Below are 18,397 nucleotides of genomic sequence, written 5' to 3'. Positions count from 1 at the left end.
AAAGGATCAGATCGTAAATAGTTTAGGCTTTGCAGGTTATATGGTCTCTATGCCAACCATTCAATCCTTCTATTGAGACAATGCATAAGCCAATGAGTTGAATTTAAATTTTGCATAATTTTCACATTATGAAATATTTTGCTTTTCTTCAACATAAAAACCACTTTTAGCTTACAGGCTGTACAGAAACAGGCAGCAGGCTGGATTTGGCCCACAGATCTCAGTTTGCCAGGTCCTGTTGTAGACTATGTTGAGGAGTTTAGATTTTATTCCAGGTGCATTAGAGAACCGTACAAGCTTTCTATGTTAGAAAGTATTGTGATAGGATTTATGCTTTGAAAAGATTGTTCTGGTGTCAGTGGATTGGTGGGGGTATGAATAAAGGCAGATAGACTAGCTCAGCTATAAAACTGTTGTGGGAGTATGGATGTGAAACAATTCCAGCTTGGATGAGGGTAATTACAGCAATGGAGTTTTAAAAAAATTAATAGGAGGCCTATTTGAAATATAGTGTGCTAGTAGAGTTGAAAATGCATGCACATAAATCATTATAATATGAAGTAGAGTATATTAATGCCAGAAAGAATGACAGTTGAAATTATTCTGGCGGACCCGAGAGAATGACCTGAAGTTGATGGACCACAAGTCTTTCACTTGAATAGGTTTTTGACAAGAAGAGAAGGGAGAGTCATTGTGATGGGGGAAAATAATGGTTCTCCTGTTTTCATCTGTAAGAAATGGACCATGATATTAAACTGTAAGCTACTTGAGATCAGAGATCATGTCGTATGCCTCTCCATAACCCTACAACCTAGCTGATCAATAATCTAATGTCATTTGTGATACAGATGAACCTGGAGGGCATAATGCTAAGTGAAATAAGCCAGATGCAGAAAAAGTAGTGTATGACTTCTCCTGTATGTGGAATCTTTAATTTTTTAAAAAAGGTCATGAACAGAAAAAGATGGTAGAATAGCAGTTACCAGAGGCAGTGGGGTGGGGAGAGGGAAAATGGGGAGATGTAAAGCAAACAGTAAAAAGTTAGACTTCAGTTAGTAATACTGCATTGTATACTGGAAAATTTGCTAAGAGAGTAGATTTTGATGCTCTTAGCACACACACACACACAAACACACAAAGGTAACTATGTGAGAGATGAATATGTTAATTAGCTTGACTGTATAATCATTTCACTATGTATATGAATATCACAACATCATGTTGTATACCTTGAAAATGTAAAGGAAAATAAAATTTAATGGCAACTGCTAAAAACACTAACATCAATTCCAAAAGTATTTAGTGGTGTTCTGCATGCTATGGCATATGCTAGCTGCTGAGGTCTATAGGGCCATATAAAATTGACATAGTCACTGTCCTCATGGAGCTTACCAGGATTAAATAGATAATTGCACAAATCAATAATTACTGTGTTACAAAGGAACAGTATTTGGTGCTCTGAGAGGATATACCAGGACCCAATGTTGTCTTGGGGATCAGAGAAAGGTTCCATGTAGAACTGACACTTACATTGATGGCTGAAGGAAAAGGAAGGAATAGATAATGAAATAGAAATTGGAAGTCGGAAGAAAGAGCATTTCCAGCAAAAGGAACAGTATGCATGAGTTTCCTGAGACAGGAAGGAGCCTGGCATGTTTGAGGATCTAAACACCAGAGACAGAAAGAAAACAAGTAAGCGTGATAGAACTGAAACTAGTAGATGGAGAAGGTCCAGACCATCCAGGCCTTGTAGGCCAGGGGAAAGATCGAGAACTTCCAGAAATGGTAGGGGAGTTTTGGGTTGAAGCAGACCTAACTTTAATTCCTAGTTATGCCACTTGTTAAATGGGTAGAATTACTAAATTACTGACCTAGCCCATCTTTCAGGAATTGTGAGGATAAATGTTAAAATTATTTATTGTGAGAAATAATGATGAAATTTTCCATAAAACAAGCTGGTGGATTTTCATTAAATGGTTTTTCCTCCCTGGGCACAGGGTAAATGCAGGGAATAATGTGAACTAAGGTTCAGAAATTAGGTTAAATGCTCAGCAAAGATGTCCCTATTTTGCAGCTCCCAGGGAGCAAAATGGAACTATGAAGATTGTCCTCCCCTTATCAATGTCCACACATAAGTCAAATCCACTCAATCTGAGCCCCGATTCTATACTTCCACAAGAGAAAGTGGGAGTGGATGTCCAAAGATCAATCTGGCATTGATCCTGTCCTCAAGGAGTTTAATTCATTACTTAACATTATAAGGAGGAAAATGGGATCTTTTCAATGGATGAGGCAGGTGAATAAAAGAAAAGCCAAACAGAGCGCCCCTTTCTAAATGAAGGCTCAGCATCTGGCAAGAAAGTTGAACTGTTTTTGCTTTTGCCCCCATGGCTCATGATTTTAATTTCCGGAAGGCCCAACAGGACTCAGAAAGCTGTGAATGTAAACTGACTACATACCTTGGTCTTTGTGTGTATAAATCAGACAGCTAATCCTGTGCTCTCCTTGCTCTGTTCCTTTAGGAATGTAAAATAGCTTGCTGGAGCTCTCTCCATGCAAGCAACATGGGTATCGCTCTGCTGAAAACAAAACAAAACAAAAATGTCAGAATCCCAGGAAACATCTCCAGGAGAGCTCTTGCCCCATGGAAGCGCTGTCAGAGGCTGCCTCTTTTCAAGGGAGGTGTGGTGGGGTTAGCAGCCCAAGTCTGCTGATCTCCAATTGTCATTGGATTTTGAGTTCTTGCTATTGTTCAGTTACATCAATTACAGTTTTTTAAAAACTCATACCTCTTTCATGACCAAAAATTATCAGGACAGTTTCTCCTAAAAAAACTAGTCTAACCAAGTGACAATCTATCTGGACATCTTATTGAAGGATATGGCAGGGTTTCAAGGAAGAAGAGAAAGTAGAAGAGTTTGTCTGAGTTGATGACCTGTGTGCCTACTTTTGGTTCGGTGTCCTAAAAGTGCTTATTCATAAGGTCCAGATAACATGAAATAAAATATTGTAATAATGTATAATAAAATATTACTACACATAGTGATAAAATGTAGTAATAATGAAGCATGGTTAGTCCTGTTCACACGTAATCTTTTATGCTATCGAGAGTAGTGGCCTGGTATGTCCTGCCATCTGTACGAACAGCATTTAGTTTGTCAGTCCATGACTGCTGTCCTATTGCTCAGTCAGGTCCACAGATGCCCACCCTGCAGGCTATGTCCTTCACTAGTTTCTGGGCCAGCCCTGGCTTAGACAAGAGCTAATGCAGGGAACCTGGGCTCTTGTACTGCCCAAGACCTGGAGCCTGACCACTGCACAGACCTCCCAGGTGGTGACGGCTTGGTAACTGACCTTCTGCCCCAGAGTCCCTCACTGTGCCACTCTTGTGTCCTAAAGGGGCTTAAGTACCTCATTCCTGACTCCTGATATCAGGATGTTACCTAAATTATGCCCAAGCAGTCTATATGCCTCAGACATTCATTATACCTGCTAATCATGATACATCCACCTTCCAAAGTCCACCTCAGCAATCATCTAACATTTATGAAGTGATGTGATGGTAAATGCTTACAACTGATACCCTGGGGAGGAAAAATATATAGATAGATAGATAGATTATATGTGCATATAATTACATACATATGCATATCATCACACAGACATATATATGCATATGTCTATTGTAAATTTTACTGACAGAATGTGTAGCACACGATTTACAAATAATAATAAAATACACAATACTCTGTATTGTAGATTATTTATCACCTGTTGATTCTACCAAAATGCTTTTGTTTATTTTTGTTGAACTTTTGAATCTGCAGCCAAATGATGGCTGCAGTTAATGGAATGGTGCAGTTCCCATGTAACATTGGTTGATATTTTCATTTACTTTAAGGAAGTAAAACAAAGAGCAACAAAGACCTGTTTTAGAACTTATTCATCAATGGCATAAGCAACTTTGTTGAAATAAATAATAGTTTTTGAGTATTAGAAGAATATTTCCTCAATTTTTTGTGCAATTTACAACTGTAACAGTCACAGAAATCTTTAGTCTGCATTATTAACGTTTTCTCCATCACTTTCTTAAGTCTCAGCCAGTGGTCAGCAAATTTCTCTGCTGAGACAGGAGAATTGCTTGAACCCTAGAGGCAGAGGTTGCAGTGAGCCAAGACTGTGCCACTGCACTCCATCCTGCATGACAGAGCAAGACTCCATCTAAAAAAAAAAAAAAAAACTTAGGCCAGAGCCATAATATAATAACTATTAGGTGAGCAATTAACAAGCAAATGGTTCAGACTATGGAGGAGACTTTTTGTGGTTACTTGGTTACTTGTAGTGCTTATGAATTTTTCAAAATCCTGAACATTTAGACACCTCTGCTCCCTACCTGTATCTGTATGTAGAGCTATCATATGATAAGCATAACTAGGATAGTACACGATATATGCAGAGAAACACATATTATTTTTGTGGATGGCAGAACCTGCCAATAAATAAATGAATCTAGCCTTCTGATTCCAACTTTGCGTTTTTCTAGTGTCAAAAAAAAGAAGAAGAAGAAAAAGAAGAAGACGAAAAAGGCTTTTGCCCTTAATTTAAATCATTGTTTTTCTAGGGAAATTTAATTTGGGAAAAAAATGTTTTTCTAATTAACTGGATGACTGTGTGCTATGCAAACAATAAAGATTCTTGTTTGAAAGTAATGCATGCCCCTGTTCCTAAGACTACCAAGGGAATTTAAAATAAAAAATGCAAGCAGCTCCGACCTCATATTTTGCCAGAGCTAAACAGAATTCCCAGATCTAGAGTTTTCACGTCAGTTCCTAATTTAAAACCCACAAGTGTTGAGCTGGTTCATGCTGCAGCAAGACACATCTTCTCATCTCTAGAAATGACTGTATTTGATCTCAGTCTGGGTTTCTCGGCACATCCTTCTCTCCCTCTGTCTTCTTCTTGTGCTATGGATGGCGTGAAAGGTTAGAAACTGCACAATTAGATGGATGGGGGAAGATTTCATAATGCTCTGGTGCTGGGTTGGGCAGTCTAGCCAAATTCCATTCATTAGCTAAGGCGCCAGGGTGAATGTGGCCAGTAAGAATGCTGTTTTGGTTCCATCAAAGAGCTGATAGGGAATAGGAAATACACTTTTAGTTTTTTTGGTTTCTGAGAAGCAGTATGGACAAGTGAAGAGTCCAGGATGCTTGGAATCTGGAGGCCAGGAATTAATCTCCATTTCAACCACTAACTGAGCAATACAAGTAACTGCCATTCTCCTTTTGACTTTTTTCCCTCCATTCTGACAGTTTTCTTATGCTGTCTGTACCAGCATGAAATTCCTGTCTACTGTAGACTTTAAGCATTCCAAAGTCAAGAATCAAGTGTTCACCCAACATTTCCTGAGCCACCTACACCCTGCTGGGTGCTATGATAGGTGCTTTGGAAAGTGGTATTAATCAGACATGGTCCTTGCCCTAAGGAGCTTGTAGACTACAGAGGAGACGGATCACTGAAAAACAAAAAACATAAAACAATAAAGCAAGTGCAATGTGTGAGACACATTAAAATTGCAAAGGGAAAATTGGCAAGTGTGATTCCCTTGGGAAGCCAGAGAAAACTAGAAAAAGGAAAGGACTTTGAACCAGGACTATTTGAATAAAGGAATAGAAGTTTTTGTGGAAGAGGAGGCCATACCACAGGAGAAAACAGCATAAGCTATGGATGGGTCTAAGGGCAAGTGACTAATAAGGCTAAGTGGAGGATTTGGGTGATGTTTGATTAAGAAAAAGGTATGTAAATTTTACAGTATATTCCTCCCGATGTGTGAACAGGGTAAAACAATTCTGAGCTTTGAGGCATTTGAGATTTTAGGGAGAATCTGCGCAACAGCAAGTTTTATGAGGTTTTTTTGGATCAATTGGATAAAAATTAATTAGACATTGCTGCACTGTTTTGTCTTTATACCTTTACATTAGCGTAGTCTTCACCTCTCCAAAACCTGGCCTGCAACTTGAGTGTTTTCAGCTAAAACACAGTGTATTATGTAATCCACATCATAAGCCTTGAAATTTCCCTGAGCTTTATACTGTGTTTTCTGCTTGGGTACCCTAACTCTTTCGAGTTGTGAATTTTCTAGTCCTGTAACTAATTCTGTGACATTTCCCATTACATTATAGATCTCAAGGTGACAGGGCCAGACTTCAGGGGCTCTTTTTCTTTTTAATCTTTCAGCCTGTGATTTACATAGCTGCCATCAGATAATGGCAGTGTTCAGGTAGAACTTCCCTGCCCAAATGACTCTACATATCTGAAACCTAGATAAAAATTAAATTTTCATTAAAATAACAAGGAATCCCATTTAAAATAGTCATTGTTATTTGATATAAATACAATGAATCACAGTTTGAGCCAGAGCCAAATTTTAGGGAATACTAATACCTAGGTTTTATCAAGTACCTTTCTTGCTAATTTTCAACTGCTAAGAGCCATTGTGCAATTAAGCCCTGCTTTTCCTTCTCCGGCCCAAGTAGAAACAGTTTCTCTCATCTTGATCTTAAATATTATAAGTTTTCTATAGTTTTAGAACCAGCTTACATGTGATTTTCTCAGGGTTTAATGGTAAGTCTGTAAACTACCTACATACAACTTTCCAAAGAGACCATACTGAGTTAACCTTCTTAGAATTCCCAGTTGCGGCTGGGCACAGTGGCTCACACTTGTAATCCCAACGTTTTGGGAGGCCGAGGTGGGCTGATCACCTGAGGTCACGAGTTTGAGTTCGCAACCAGCCTGACTAACATGGTGAAACCCCGTCGCTACTAAATACAAAAAAGTTAGCCAGGTGTGGTGGTGCATGCCTGTAATCCGAGCTACTTGGGAGGCTGAGACAGGAGAATTACTTCTACCCAGGAGGCGGAGGTTGGAGGTTGGAGGCTGCAGTGAGCTGAGGTCGTGCCATTGCACTCCACCCTAGGCAAGAAGAGTGAAACTCCATCTCAAAAAAAAAAAAAAAAAAGAATTCCCAGTCGCTCTCAAAGTGACTCCTGCTCACTCTGTTTCCTTCTTCATTCTTTAAATGCCCAGAAATTCCTTTCTTCTTTCTATGGCTTCATGCCAAAAGGAGTCCACCAACCCAAGGAAATACACAAAGGGAAAAAGACTGTTGGTTGCCCGAGAATAGACTGGCCATTCTAATATGGAGAATTGTTTGCCTTTGATATGAGTCTTCTCTTTCTCTAGCCCCTTCCCATTTGAAACTCAGATATGTTATAAAATCTAATTAGACCTAACTGTTTAAAACCCTCTATTAATTCCCAAAGAAGAACCACATTTTCTTACAACCAGCTTCTGTTTATGTTTTGTTCTGCAAGAAGCCTGACGCTCTTTTCTACCTGAAACTTGCTTGTAAAACATGTTTCAGTAAATGAGCAGTTTCAAAAATAAATTGAGGTTTCTTTAGAAATTCTAAAAACTGTATCTCTGAAAAGCTTTTCATTAATCATTTGCCAGATAATCTGGTATTATTCCCACTAATCTCTTGCTCTTCTTTTGGCAAGTTCTCTTGAGTTCTTAGTCTGGAGTCACAGCCCTCGATTCTCAACCTTCAGCTTACAGCTCTACCACAGCAACTAATCATGTCTGTTTCAATGGCAACCAAAGATATTTTTGTTTCCAGAATTTTCCTATATTCTTTGCTCTTCCTAAATTTCTTTGCAAATTTGTTACTCATTTTTGTTTTGTTCTGTTTGTAATAACTTACTCAAGCATACCGTTTTTCTTCCATAGCTAAATTAGGTGTAACATTATTCTCTGATTACAAACCTTCCCCAATTTGACTTTCAGAGACTTGGCTTCTTCAAGAGTTAGTAGCTCATAAGTGGAATAAAACATTTTGAAAAATGGAAACATGTATGTAATACATATACATATATCTAAACATAAATATGTGTTTTCGAATACATATTTTTAAGGAGGTATAGATCCGATTTGAGTTAATATATAATCTTAATCATTTTATTATAACTAGATTATATAATGTACCTGACAGCTTCAAGGGGCAAGAAACTAGAAAAGGAGAAGATTCACATGAAAGAAAATTATTTTTGTGTTGGAAAAACTAATCTACTCTAGGGGTGTGTGTGTGTGTGTGTCTGTGTGTGTGTGTGTACATGTACATGCATTTGATTTGTAAGTATTAAATAAGCACCCTCAATACACCAAGCACAGACCCACGTACTAGAAAGGAAAAAAGTGAATGACACTTATGACACTTTTTGTATTCTCAAGTTTCTCATGATCAAGAGAAAGAGATACATACCATAAAACATAATGCATTATAATAAATCTCATTTTTACAGAAACAAGGGACTTAGGGAGCAGAAAAACAGGTGTATTTGATTAATTATTCCTGATGAATTTAGAGATGACTTTGCTAGGTCCTCAATGATTGGCAGAGTTTCACCAAGCAGAAGTTGGAAGATGGGGAAAAGCCACAGAAGCAGAAAATGCACAAAATAATCAGGTAACAGAGACTTACGGAACAAAGACTTTCTTCTGAAAAATGGCAGGAATTTAGAAGAATAATATATAGTTGGGACCAGATAAGAAGGTCCTTGAATGCCTTCCTAAGATTTCATTTTATTTCAAAGCAACTGGACACTATGACAAGATACTAGGTGGAGGAATAGAATCATTACAGCTTCATTTTTTCAACTATCATTCAGGATATAGTAAAAGGATTTTTTTTTCTTGAGACATCACACTCTGTGGCCCAGGATGAGTACAGTGGTACAGTCACAACTCACTGCAACCTTGAACCCCAGGCTTAAGCAATCCTCCCACCTGAGCCTCCTGAGTAGCTGGGACAGTAGGGACATGCCACCACACTCAGCAATTTTATATATATATTATATATATGTGTGTCTCTTGCACAGATGGGGTCTCATTTTGTTGCCCAGGCTGGTCTTGAGCTCCTGAACTCAAGCGATCCTCTTGCCTTGGCCTCCCAAATTGTTGGGATTATAGGCATGAGCCACTGTCCTCCAGCCTAAGAGGATTATATGTAAGGATGAGGAAACAAGCAGAAAAATCAATTAAAGAGTTATTACAGAGTTGATGGTCATATTCATAAAGCCATTCTTTGGGGTAATCACAGTATCAGGGGAAGAGAGCAACTTATAGGAGACATTTTAGAACCAGAAACTACTTAGTTTAGTGATGAACTGATTTTGAAGAATTGAGGGGAAGGAGAAGACAAGGATGCACTGAGATTTTTGGTTGAGTGACTGGATACATGACAGTGCCATTAGCTAAAGTTGAGGAAATAAGAGAAGAAATATATTTTGGTAAAAAAAAAAAGTACTTAGGGGATCCTCGGAATGGGAGGTACTCAAGTAGAGATTAACAGAAGGAAGTTCAAGCTCAAGGGGGAGGCTGGACATAGAATCACGGTTTTTTTGTTTGTTTGTTTGTTTTGTTTGTTTTTTTTTTGAGACGGAGTCTCCCTCTGTCGCCCAGGCGGGAGTGCAGTGGCCAGATCTCAGCTCACTGCAAGCTCCGCCTTCCGGGTTCACGCCATTCTCCTGCCTCAGCCTCCCGAGTAGCTGGGACTACAGGCGCCCGCCGGAATCACGGTTTTAAGACTCATAGTTAGAGCCATAAAAGTGGATAAAGTCAATACCAAGGACAAACATGTGGAGTGAAAAGAGAGCCAGACATCAAACTCCCAAGGAACATCACATCAAAGGGAGAAGGAGAAGGGGCAAAACCAGGAAGAGTCTAGAAAGAGGCAGTTAAAGGGTAAGAGAAGTAGAAAGGCAGGTGCAACCAAAACCAGGGGGGAAAAAGGTTGCACAAAGTGAGGAAGGCCAAACATGGCAAGATTTCCCAAGGAGAGGCTGTTGCTGATGATCAAAGCATGAGGAATTTTAGGACAGCAGTTTCAAGAGTGTGAGGAAAGCAAGCGAGATGCCCAGGAACATTCTGAAGAAGAGGAGAGCATGCAGGAGTATCCAGAGCAGAGGAATTGTGTGACTCTGAGTGGCACAGCAGGCTTCGGAGATGGTTTGATTTTGAAGTATTAAAGTGTTATGTAGAGAATGTCATTGAAATCTTAAGATCTGTTGCTTATCACAAAGTTTAGAAACAGAGGCCTTGCTTCCCATGGGATTTAAGTCCCTTAAGTCCCTGCTTCATTTATGCTTTCCTTAAATCCCACCAGGTATAAGCAATTACTTAAGATACTTTTTACTGATGATGCACAATTTATCTTTCCTGACCATGGCTTTGTCAACCGATAGAAAATGTGATGAAAGCATATGCTATCACAGTAAAATGGGGTGTTAGAATTTGCATGATTTAGCCAGGAATAAACATTCACCTTGAGGATGTCAAGACAGAACAACATTAAACACTTTAGCCACAAACCCCTTTTCCAATGAAAAGGCTTGGAAGAAGGTATCAAGGAGGAGAAGGAGAGAAGGAGAAAGGAGCAGTATATAAGGCATTAGGGGAAGAGGATGTTTTCAGAAAGAGAAGGTGTCAAATGATGTGGAGATAATGAAAGGAGGCTTCTTTATTTGGAATGAAAATCTCACTCAGACCTTAAGAGAGCATTTTCAGTAGAATGGTGAAGCAGATGTCAGACTTGGAGAGCAAATAGAAGGTCATGTCCTAGTGGATCCTTTGGTTCTCAAATGCAGTAAATAAGTTATCTACTATATAGAACAAACTGTTATATGTATTGTGCCTGAGTATGTGTGTGTATCTACATATACACATGCAAATACACACACAAACGCACACACACACAATGTGTTTATATGGCTATGGCCTCATGAACAATATATTTAATATAACTTACATCTGACATTAAGAACATCACATAAGTGTACATGTACCACAATATACGTTATATTTATCAAGGCTCAAAAAACTAATAAGGTTTTATGATTCTTTTCTGCTCTTCTTTTAAAAAAAAATGTGAACTTGGAAACTAAATTGACATTTCAAGGAACATTGTCTGAAACACCAATATAAAGAAAGGAGGGTACGCTTAACCCTTTTTGAAAGGGATTGTATGCCAGAGTTTCTATGGTACTTCCTGATGTGTGACTGAATTTTATTCTCCCTCTTTCTCTCTCTCCCTGCCCCCCTCCTCCTTCCAGTGGAATGGAGTATGTCCAAAGACTTTTCTCCTTTGGCTGGAGAAATCATCATGGATAATCTGCAGACTCTGAGATGCACCATCACAGGACTTACAATGGTAAATGTCCCCAGTAGACTTTCCATTTCTCTATCACTGATATTTGTGCTGGGATATTAGTAGCAAATGCCTATTCTGAAAGCAACAGCCAACGCCCAGTCCTCTGGCAACAACTGCCACTCATTAAGCATGATATGTCTGGTATCTATAATCTGAATTTAACCAAGGAGTAAGCAGACTGCATGAATCATTTTGTAAACTGCTCTGTTCTAAGGAGATCAGAAAAAGACTGGCCTCATACAAGCCTTGAAAGCTGCTGCTTTCTGGATCACAGTCTAATCTTTTGGGGGGAAGCAGGGAGTGGATCAAAGGCTCCAAGAGATCCAATTTTGATTCCCTGTCTGATGGTAAAAATAACAGCTTCATCTCACCCTCATGCCCACAGCCTCAGCCTCGGTTGAGATCAGTCATCAATTGCAGTCACATAATTTCCTGAGAGAAATCCTTTTCCCTTGATTAAAAAAAAAAGAAAGGTCTGTCTAAATATGCTTTCAAAAAAAAGAAACTATATATGGTGGAGCTATGTTTCTCAGTAACCTAAACCAATTTAAATTGTGAATGAAAAACTGGAACAAATTGCGCTTATTTGTTTAATATAAACTCAAAAGTTAATTATTTAGAATTATGAATATATGAGCATATGAAATACAAAAAAATAAAAACACCTTGTAAATCAGTTCAAACTGGAGCAAACCCTGTATTTCTTCAAGCAATTAAAATGCAAAAGATAAAATTATTTTTTCTCAAAATATTTTAAAAGTAAAATCAAACCTTTTTCAGTCCAATTCAAATATTTAATATCTTAGGACCTTCAGATGAGGGAAGTAGAGGGATAATTTTATTCTTATTGTTGTTGCTTTCTTAAAGGTTGGTTGATTAAAACAGTTACTTACAAAGTATAATCCTAAAGCCCAGCCTTAAAAAAAAAAAAAAAAAAAAAATGCATCAGGTTGCATTTCTTCAAGTTCAAACCTGCTTATTCTAATGGAATTTTTGATGCTTGGGTAATCACCACAGAATCCTGACGTTTAGTCCTAATCGCATATCTATACCAGGGGCCAGAACTGTGGATTACCAGAGCAAACAAACCCCTGAGTGGGTGGCCCCCAGAGATGCTATCAGCAGAAGACTGATTCCAACCCTATGGCTCACAAGATGGAAGAGGGCCAGAAGGAACCCTAGGGAATTTTCATTGCTTAAAAGAAAAAGTGATATGGTGATAAAAATGGAAAACTCTCCATAAAGAGTTTCTCTAATATCTGAACTAATTTCCATAGGGATTAAGTTTTTCCACTTGACCATCTAATGATAGAAACGCAGACACTATTGTAATCATATAAAAGCCTAGGAGTAGATTTACACTTTTACACAATCTCTATAACTTTGAGGGGCATAGAAACCCATTTTCAACATTAAAAAATGGACTTCCTAACATAGTAAGGTCACTATTTTAAGATCCCTAGAAAAGTCTCTACAAAGATGTGCTTTTTTTTTTCTACTTCAAACATCATTTTACAATTTTTACAAGCAATGTTTCATCAAATGCTGGCTTCTCAAATGCCCTTTGGGTTCACTGGAAAAATATATAAAGGCAAAATATAAAATATAAAAACTATACAAAAGATTTTAAAACATTATCAGCAAACAAAAACAATTCCTTAATTCTTAATGTCACAAAAGACCATTAAAGAATATAAGCCATTGTTTTAACAATGGCTTTGAAATTGAATCATATCAAAGAGTTAATTTTTTAAAATGTGTGTGCAGCTGAATGAAGGATGTTTATTGCAGCATAGTTATTTCCCTGCACAAAATGTGGGAACCATCTAAATGTCCACCAATCAGGGACTGGTTAAATACATGATACCGAATATTGGCTCCCAGTGAAATGTATGCAGCCACAAAAAGAACAAGGCAGGTATTTAATGCATTACTCTGAAAAGATATTTATTATAACTTACTCATTTTCTAAAGCAAGTTGATCACTAAAAGAAGTGATAGCTATTGCCTATAGGAAGGGGCAAATAAGGAGAATGATGTGAGAGTGGGAACTGATATTTTTGGTAAACTTTGTAGAACTACGTGACTTTTAAAATGTTATATATAGTTTTAGGGGGGTCAGGTAAAGTCATTATGATACTTAAATTTTGAAAAGAAGAAAGTGCATAGACATTAAGAGGGAACTTCAAATATGGTTACTGTGACATATAAACATAATAATCAAGAAAAACCAGAAGGCTAAAGTATGGGCAACAGAGCTTCAAAGAGATGAAGGAGTTAATCGAACATAGTAATTAAACTCTATGCCCGTAGAGTCTAGGGTAAAAATGATCAAATAAAATGCCTGATGCATTATTTCAATACTTTGCAGGGCCAACAGTATTTTGTTCAAGTCTCGGCTTACAATATGAAAGGATGGGGACCTGCTCAGACCACGACGCCGGCATGTGCCTCTCCTTCTAGTAGGTGTTGGCTGTGAACTCTCTCCAGCACGGTAACAGACTCCAACTGCAGCTCCATCCTCAGGATGCCATTGCCGTTCCCTTCCCCCACTGCTTGCAACCAATAAGACCTTCTCAGGGCAGCATCTGGGCCACATAATGAATGATTCCCCTGCAGAAATGCTCCTGGGGAAGCAGCTTAATGGAGTAAAAGGAGAGGGAATTTGGAAACAGAAAAGCCGAATTTGATACTCATTATGCCTCTTATCAACTGTGTGGCCTTCAAAAGTTGTTTAACAGCCAGGCATGGTGGCTCATGCCTGTAGTCCCAGTTACTAGGGAGGTTGAAGCAGGAAGATCTCTTGAGCCTAAGAGTCAGAGAGTTGGAGGCTATAGTGAGTTATGATCGCATCACTGCACTCCAGCCTGGGGGACGGACAGAAAGCCTGCCTCTAAAGAAAAAAACAAAACCAAGTCTCTGAGACTCAATTCCATGTCTGTAGAACGGGTCTAACCACACCCGTTCATAGGGCTTTTGTGGGGATGGATCAGATGCCACTGTGGGAGTGGCAGCCCAGAGTACATACGATTCATTATAGCTCTCCTCTTCCCTTCCTCACCCGCAGGGCACACATCCATATTGACCTGATGAGAAAATGAAATCTAACAAATCTTACTGATCTGACACTCTGTCAGAAAAAAAGCTTTCTTACTAACAGCATTCTGCTACAAACCCACAAACATTATCTATGGCATTTGTAGTGGTGACTGAGAAACCCAGCAAAGGCCTTCTGATTCTTTGAAAATTAACAATCTATGTCTGGTATGTTTCAGCATTCTCTATTAACCAGAAAATTTAATTCGCCAGAATAAATATCTCCAGACATATCATACCATAGATTTTTCTGTGTAATGAACCCAGTGCTCTGAAGTGTATTTTCATGTTTTAAAAATGCTTTATTAATGTGAGAGTTAAAAGTGATCTCATATGTTTCTTGTGAGAGTACAAACTGCTACATCCTTTATGGAACACGATTTGCCATGTTATACCAACTGCCTTAAGAAAATCTGTTTCTTTTCACTCTGTAATTCTACATCTAGGACTCTACCCTAAGTAAAAATAAACGCAAGCAAACCAGTCTGTACAATGGTGTGTAGCAATGCACTCATAAAACGAAGCACCATGTGTGGTAGGGAGAACACATATCCAATATTAATTTAGTAGTAAAGTATGATATATCTATCTTTATATCCGTAACTACAACCACTAAATATGGTCTTTTAGGAAAACACTCGTTGTGTGGGAAAAGAAAAAAAAAAAAAACTCCTACTGTGTAAGTTTTGTTTTATGTTAAAAAAAAAAAAATGCAAAATGTGGGATTTTTTTTCACATGACATTCAACTGTAGGTTTGCATATAATTAGATAGGGTGTGTCCGTTGTCTTAATAACTCTCCAAATTTATCAGTGGACATTTGGGTTATGAGATTATGGTCTCTTTTAGTTTTTTAAAATATGTCTGTGTATTTTTTTTTATAACAACCATTTACTCAAGACCAGCCACGAATCAGGCAGTATATAAAGGGCTTTCACATTCAGTATCTCTTAATCCTTGCAGCAATCTTTCATCATTATTTCTGTCTTGTAACTAAGCATCATTGTCACTATCATCTGCATCTCTATCAGCATTGGAGAGAACTTTTATCAGACTCATTATGTGGAGGGCATTAATCTAAGTACCTCATATGAATTAACTAATTTAATCTTCCTAACGTACCTCTCGAGGTGATTTTTATTATTAGGCTCATTTTACTGATGAGGGAACTATAAACATAGAGGCATATATACACAGAGCCCAGCATCTGAACTGGGGATCAGGGATGTTGCCTTTCCAAAAGTCACAACACTGGTACATGGCTGAACCAGGATTCCAGCCTGAATTGGTCAAGGCTCTGGCATGTCTCCGAGGCTACAGTAACTACTGCCCTGCTATCGGGCAGACTAAGAGCCAGCCATCCCTGCCTGACTACCATCTCTGGCGGATTCAGATAACTACACCAGGTCAGACAGGGCCTTGGACCACTGATGCCTGAGATCCCTAAGGTCCCTGACTCTCCTGGCATTTGATGACTTCTTCATTCTAGTCTTATTTGGACTAGTCACCTTTTTCTTTCTAGTCATTTATTTCTAGTTGTCTTTTTACCAATGATTTGCCAGAAACACAAACTGGGGATTCTAAGATTAAGATAAAAGGAACCAATCTCATGTTGGGGATGGCCAGTAGTGTGTGTGTATTATGCGAGGGACAGAAAATGCACAAAAATGCTAGTCTCAGTTGACCTGAAAGTGAGGAGGTGGGTGGGGAGCCCCACTCCAAATGCAAGTTCTGATCTCCATATAGATGCATTTGCTGATAAAGTTCAGAGGTTCAGTTTCTATAAGCTGCACGTTCCATTCAGACACTATCTGTCACAGCCCATTTGAGGTGCTGTCTCCAGAATGACCACAATAGTTGTTCAGGACTGGGAGGAGTCACTTATTAACTGGTAATTAACATATCAAATAGCCACCACTTTCTAAAATGATACATTTGCTTAGTAGGGATAACTGGCAAAGAACTGAAATCCTAACATGTGGTTATAGTTGTTGCAGACATGCCCTATCGCTTGGGAGGAACAATATAAAAACACTCCTATTTATAAACAGAGTATGACATTGTGATGTAACATATATCGGTATTCAGATATTTACTAGAGGACAATGTATTCTAACATGACAGGGTAATTGGAAATTTGGTAATATGTTCCAGTAGGCTATAAAAACTTTTTTTTAATATTTTCACAAAAGGCCTTAATGTGTTTTTATAGACTTATGTTATATGGTATGGTACATAATAAGAGAAAAGGACCCAGACAGGCTTGTCTGAGTTACGATCAGGAAAATCCCGATATCGCCAGTGAATGTAAGCTCGGCATTGTGTTGCAGTTGAAGTGTCTCATTACCAGAACAGTGAGCTGTATTATGTGGTACAATCTGTTCTTTTCCTACCACGCTAAGTTTATTCCTGTCAGGTTCCTGATTTCTTAATATATTTTCAATTTTCTCCCTCATCCCTAAAGTCTCCTATTTTATGTAGTCGTCAGAACCTTCCAAACATCTATGAGAAAAACTCATTCTTTCCAAAAACCTTGGCATTATGTCCAGTGCTCGCTCGGGCTGCAATGTAGCATTAGCAATTTTCTAATGTATCATAAAGTCATCAGATGGAGCTCGCCTCTGATGTAATAGGGCTGAAAGAGACAGGCCTATTTCAGCTCTCCTCGCATTGATGGCAGCATTCACACTCCTTAGAATGCATTAGCATGTTCAGGGACGCGTAGTAATTCAGCCACCTAGGAGTCTTACTCAAACACACAACCTTGCTTATCTGATCATGAGCACGTCAGATGCATTCATCCTACTAAGAGAACAAACTCCTAATGGCCTGTGGGAATCTATGAGAGCAACGTTTGTTCTCACTGTGCCCCAATTCTGGGGGTGCTAAAAACGATCTAAAGGATACTGAGTGTTTATTTCCTCAAACATTTTTTAACTTCCCAGTAAAAATCCTTTCGTATCTTATCCTAACTGAACACCATCATGCTTCTATTCACAACACCTCACCAACATTTAATGACTCTGCTCTGTGCCCCAGATGGTGCTTTGCTTTCTTAAACCTCAGACAAACTAAAAAGAGACTTAAAAACTCCTGTAATCCCAGCACTTTGGGAGGCTGAGGCGGGTGGATCGCGTGAGGTAAGAGTTCAAGAGCAGTCTGGACAACATGGTGAAACCCCGTCTCTACTAAAAATACAAAAATTAGCCGGGCGTGGTGGCACACGCCTGTAGTCCCAGCTACTAGGGAGGCTGAGGCAGGAGAATCGCTTGAACTCAGGAGGCGGAGGTTGCAGTGAGTCGAGATTGCGCCACTGCACTCCAGCCTAGGCAATAGAATGCGACTCCGTCTCAAAACGAAAAAACAAAAACAGAAACCTCACTTTACAGGCCAGGCCCACGGTGGCTCATGCCTGTAATCCTAGCACTTTGGGAAGCCAAAGCAGGTGGATCACTTGAGGTCAGAAGTTCGCGACCAGCCTACCCAACATGGTGAAACCCTGTCTCTACTAAAGCTACAAAAATTAGCCGGGCCTGCTGGTACACACCTGTAGTCCTAGCTACTCGGGAGACTGAGGCAGGAGAATCACTCGAACCTGTGAGGCAGAGGTTGTGGTGAGCCAAGATTGTGCCACTGCACCCCAGCCTGAGTGACAGAGAGAGACTGTTTCTCAGAAGAAAAGGAAAAGAAAAACCTCACTTTACAAAGAAAAAATCTGAGGCAAAGAGAAATTAAGTCATGGTTCTTGACCACAAGGAACAAAGACTCTACAAAAGGTACCTATGCCAATTCCCTGTCTCCAGCATTGACCACAATTAAGCCACATCACACAAACACCAACCAAGCTTCTGACCTTCCTTCCCAAGAGAAAATAGAAAAATAAAAAGCATGTCCATGGTATATGAAATGAGCAATATATTGAGGGTCAGGAGATGTTATTATTGCCCTGGCTGTGCCACTAAAAAGCTGAGTCATATACAACTGGATTGGTTATATCAGTCCCAGTCTCCTGAAAAGTAAAATAAAGACAGGTACA

At 39.0% G+C, this 18,397-nt stretch overlaps 1 protein-coding gene across 1 annotated transcript in view; it reads left to right on the top strand.

Moving 5' to 3' along the window:
* Window positions 1-18,397, top strand: part of ANKFN1 (ankyrin repeat and fibronectin type III domain containing 1) — a 162,011-nt gene that overhangs the window by 67,190 nt on the left and 76,424 nt on the right. The window contains exons 5-6 of the mRNA XM_008011401.3: window positions 11,169-11,266; window positions 13,638-13,728. Of these exons, the coding sequence (XP_008009592.3) occupies window positions 11,169-11,266; window positions 13,638-13,728 (189 nt within the window). The remainder of the gene's footprint in view (window positions 1-11,168; window positions 11,267-13,637; window positions 13,729-18,397) is intronic.

This window comes from Chlorocebus sabaeus, chromosome 16 (assembly GCF_047675955.1).
Source record: "Chlorocebus sabaeus isolate Y175 chromosome 16, mChlSab1.0.hap1, whole genome shotgun sequence".
Classification (NCBI taxonomy): domain Eukaryota; kingdom Metazoa; phylum Chordata; class Mammalia; order Primates; family Cercopithecidae; genus Chlorocebus; species Chlorocebus sabaeus.
This window is presented reverse-complemented; position numbering and strand designations above follow the sequence as displayed.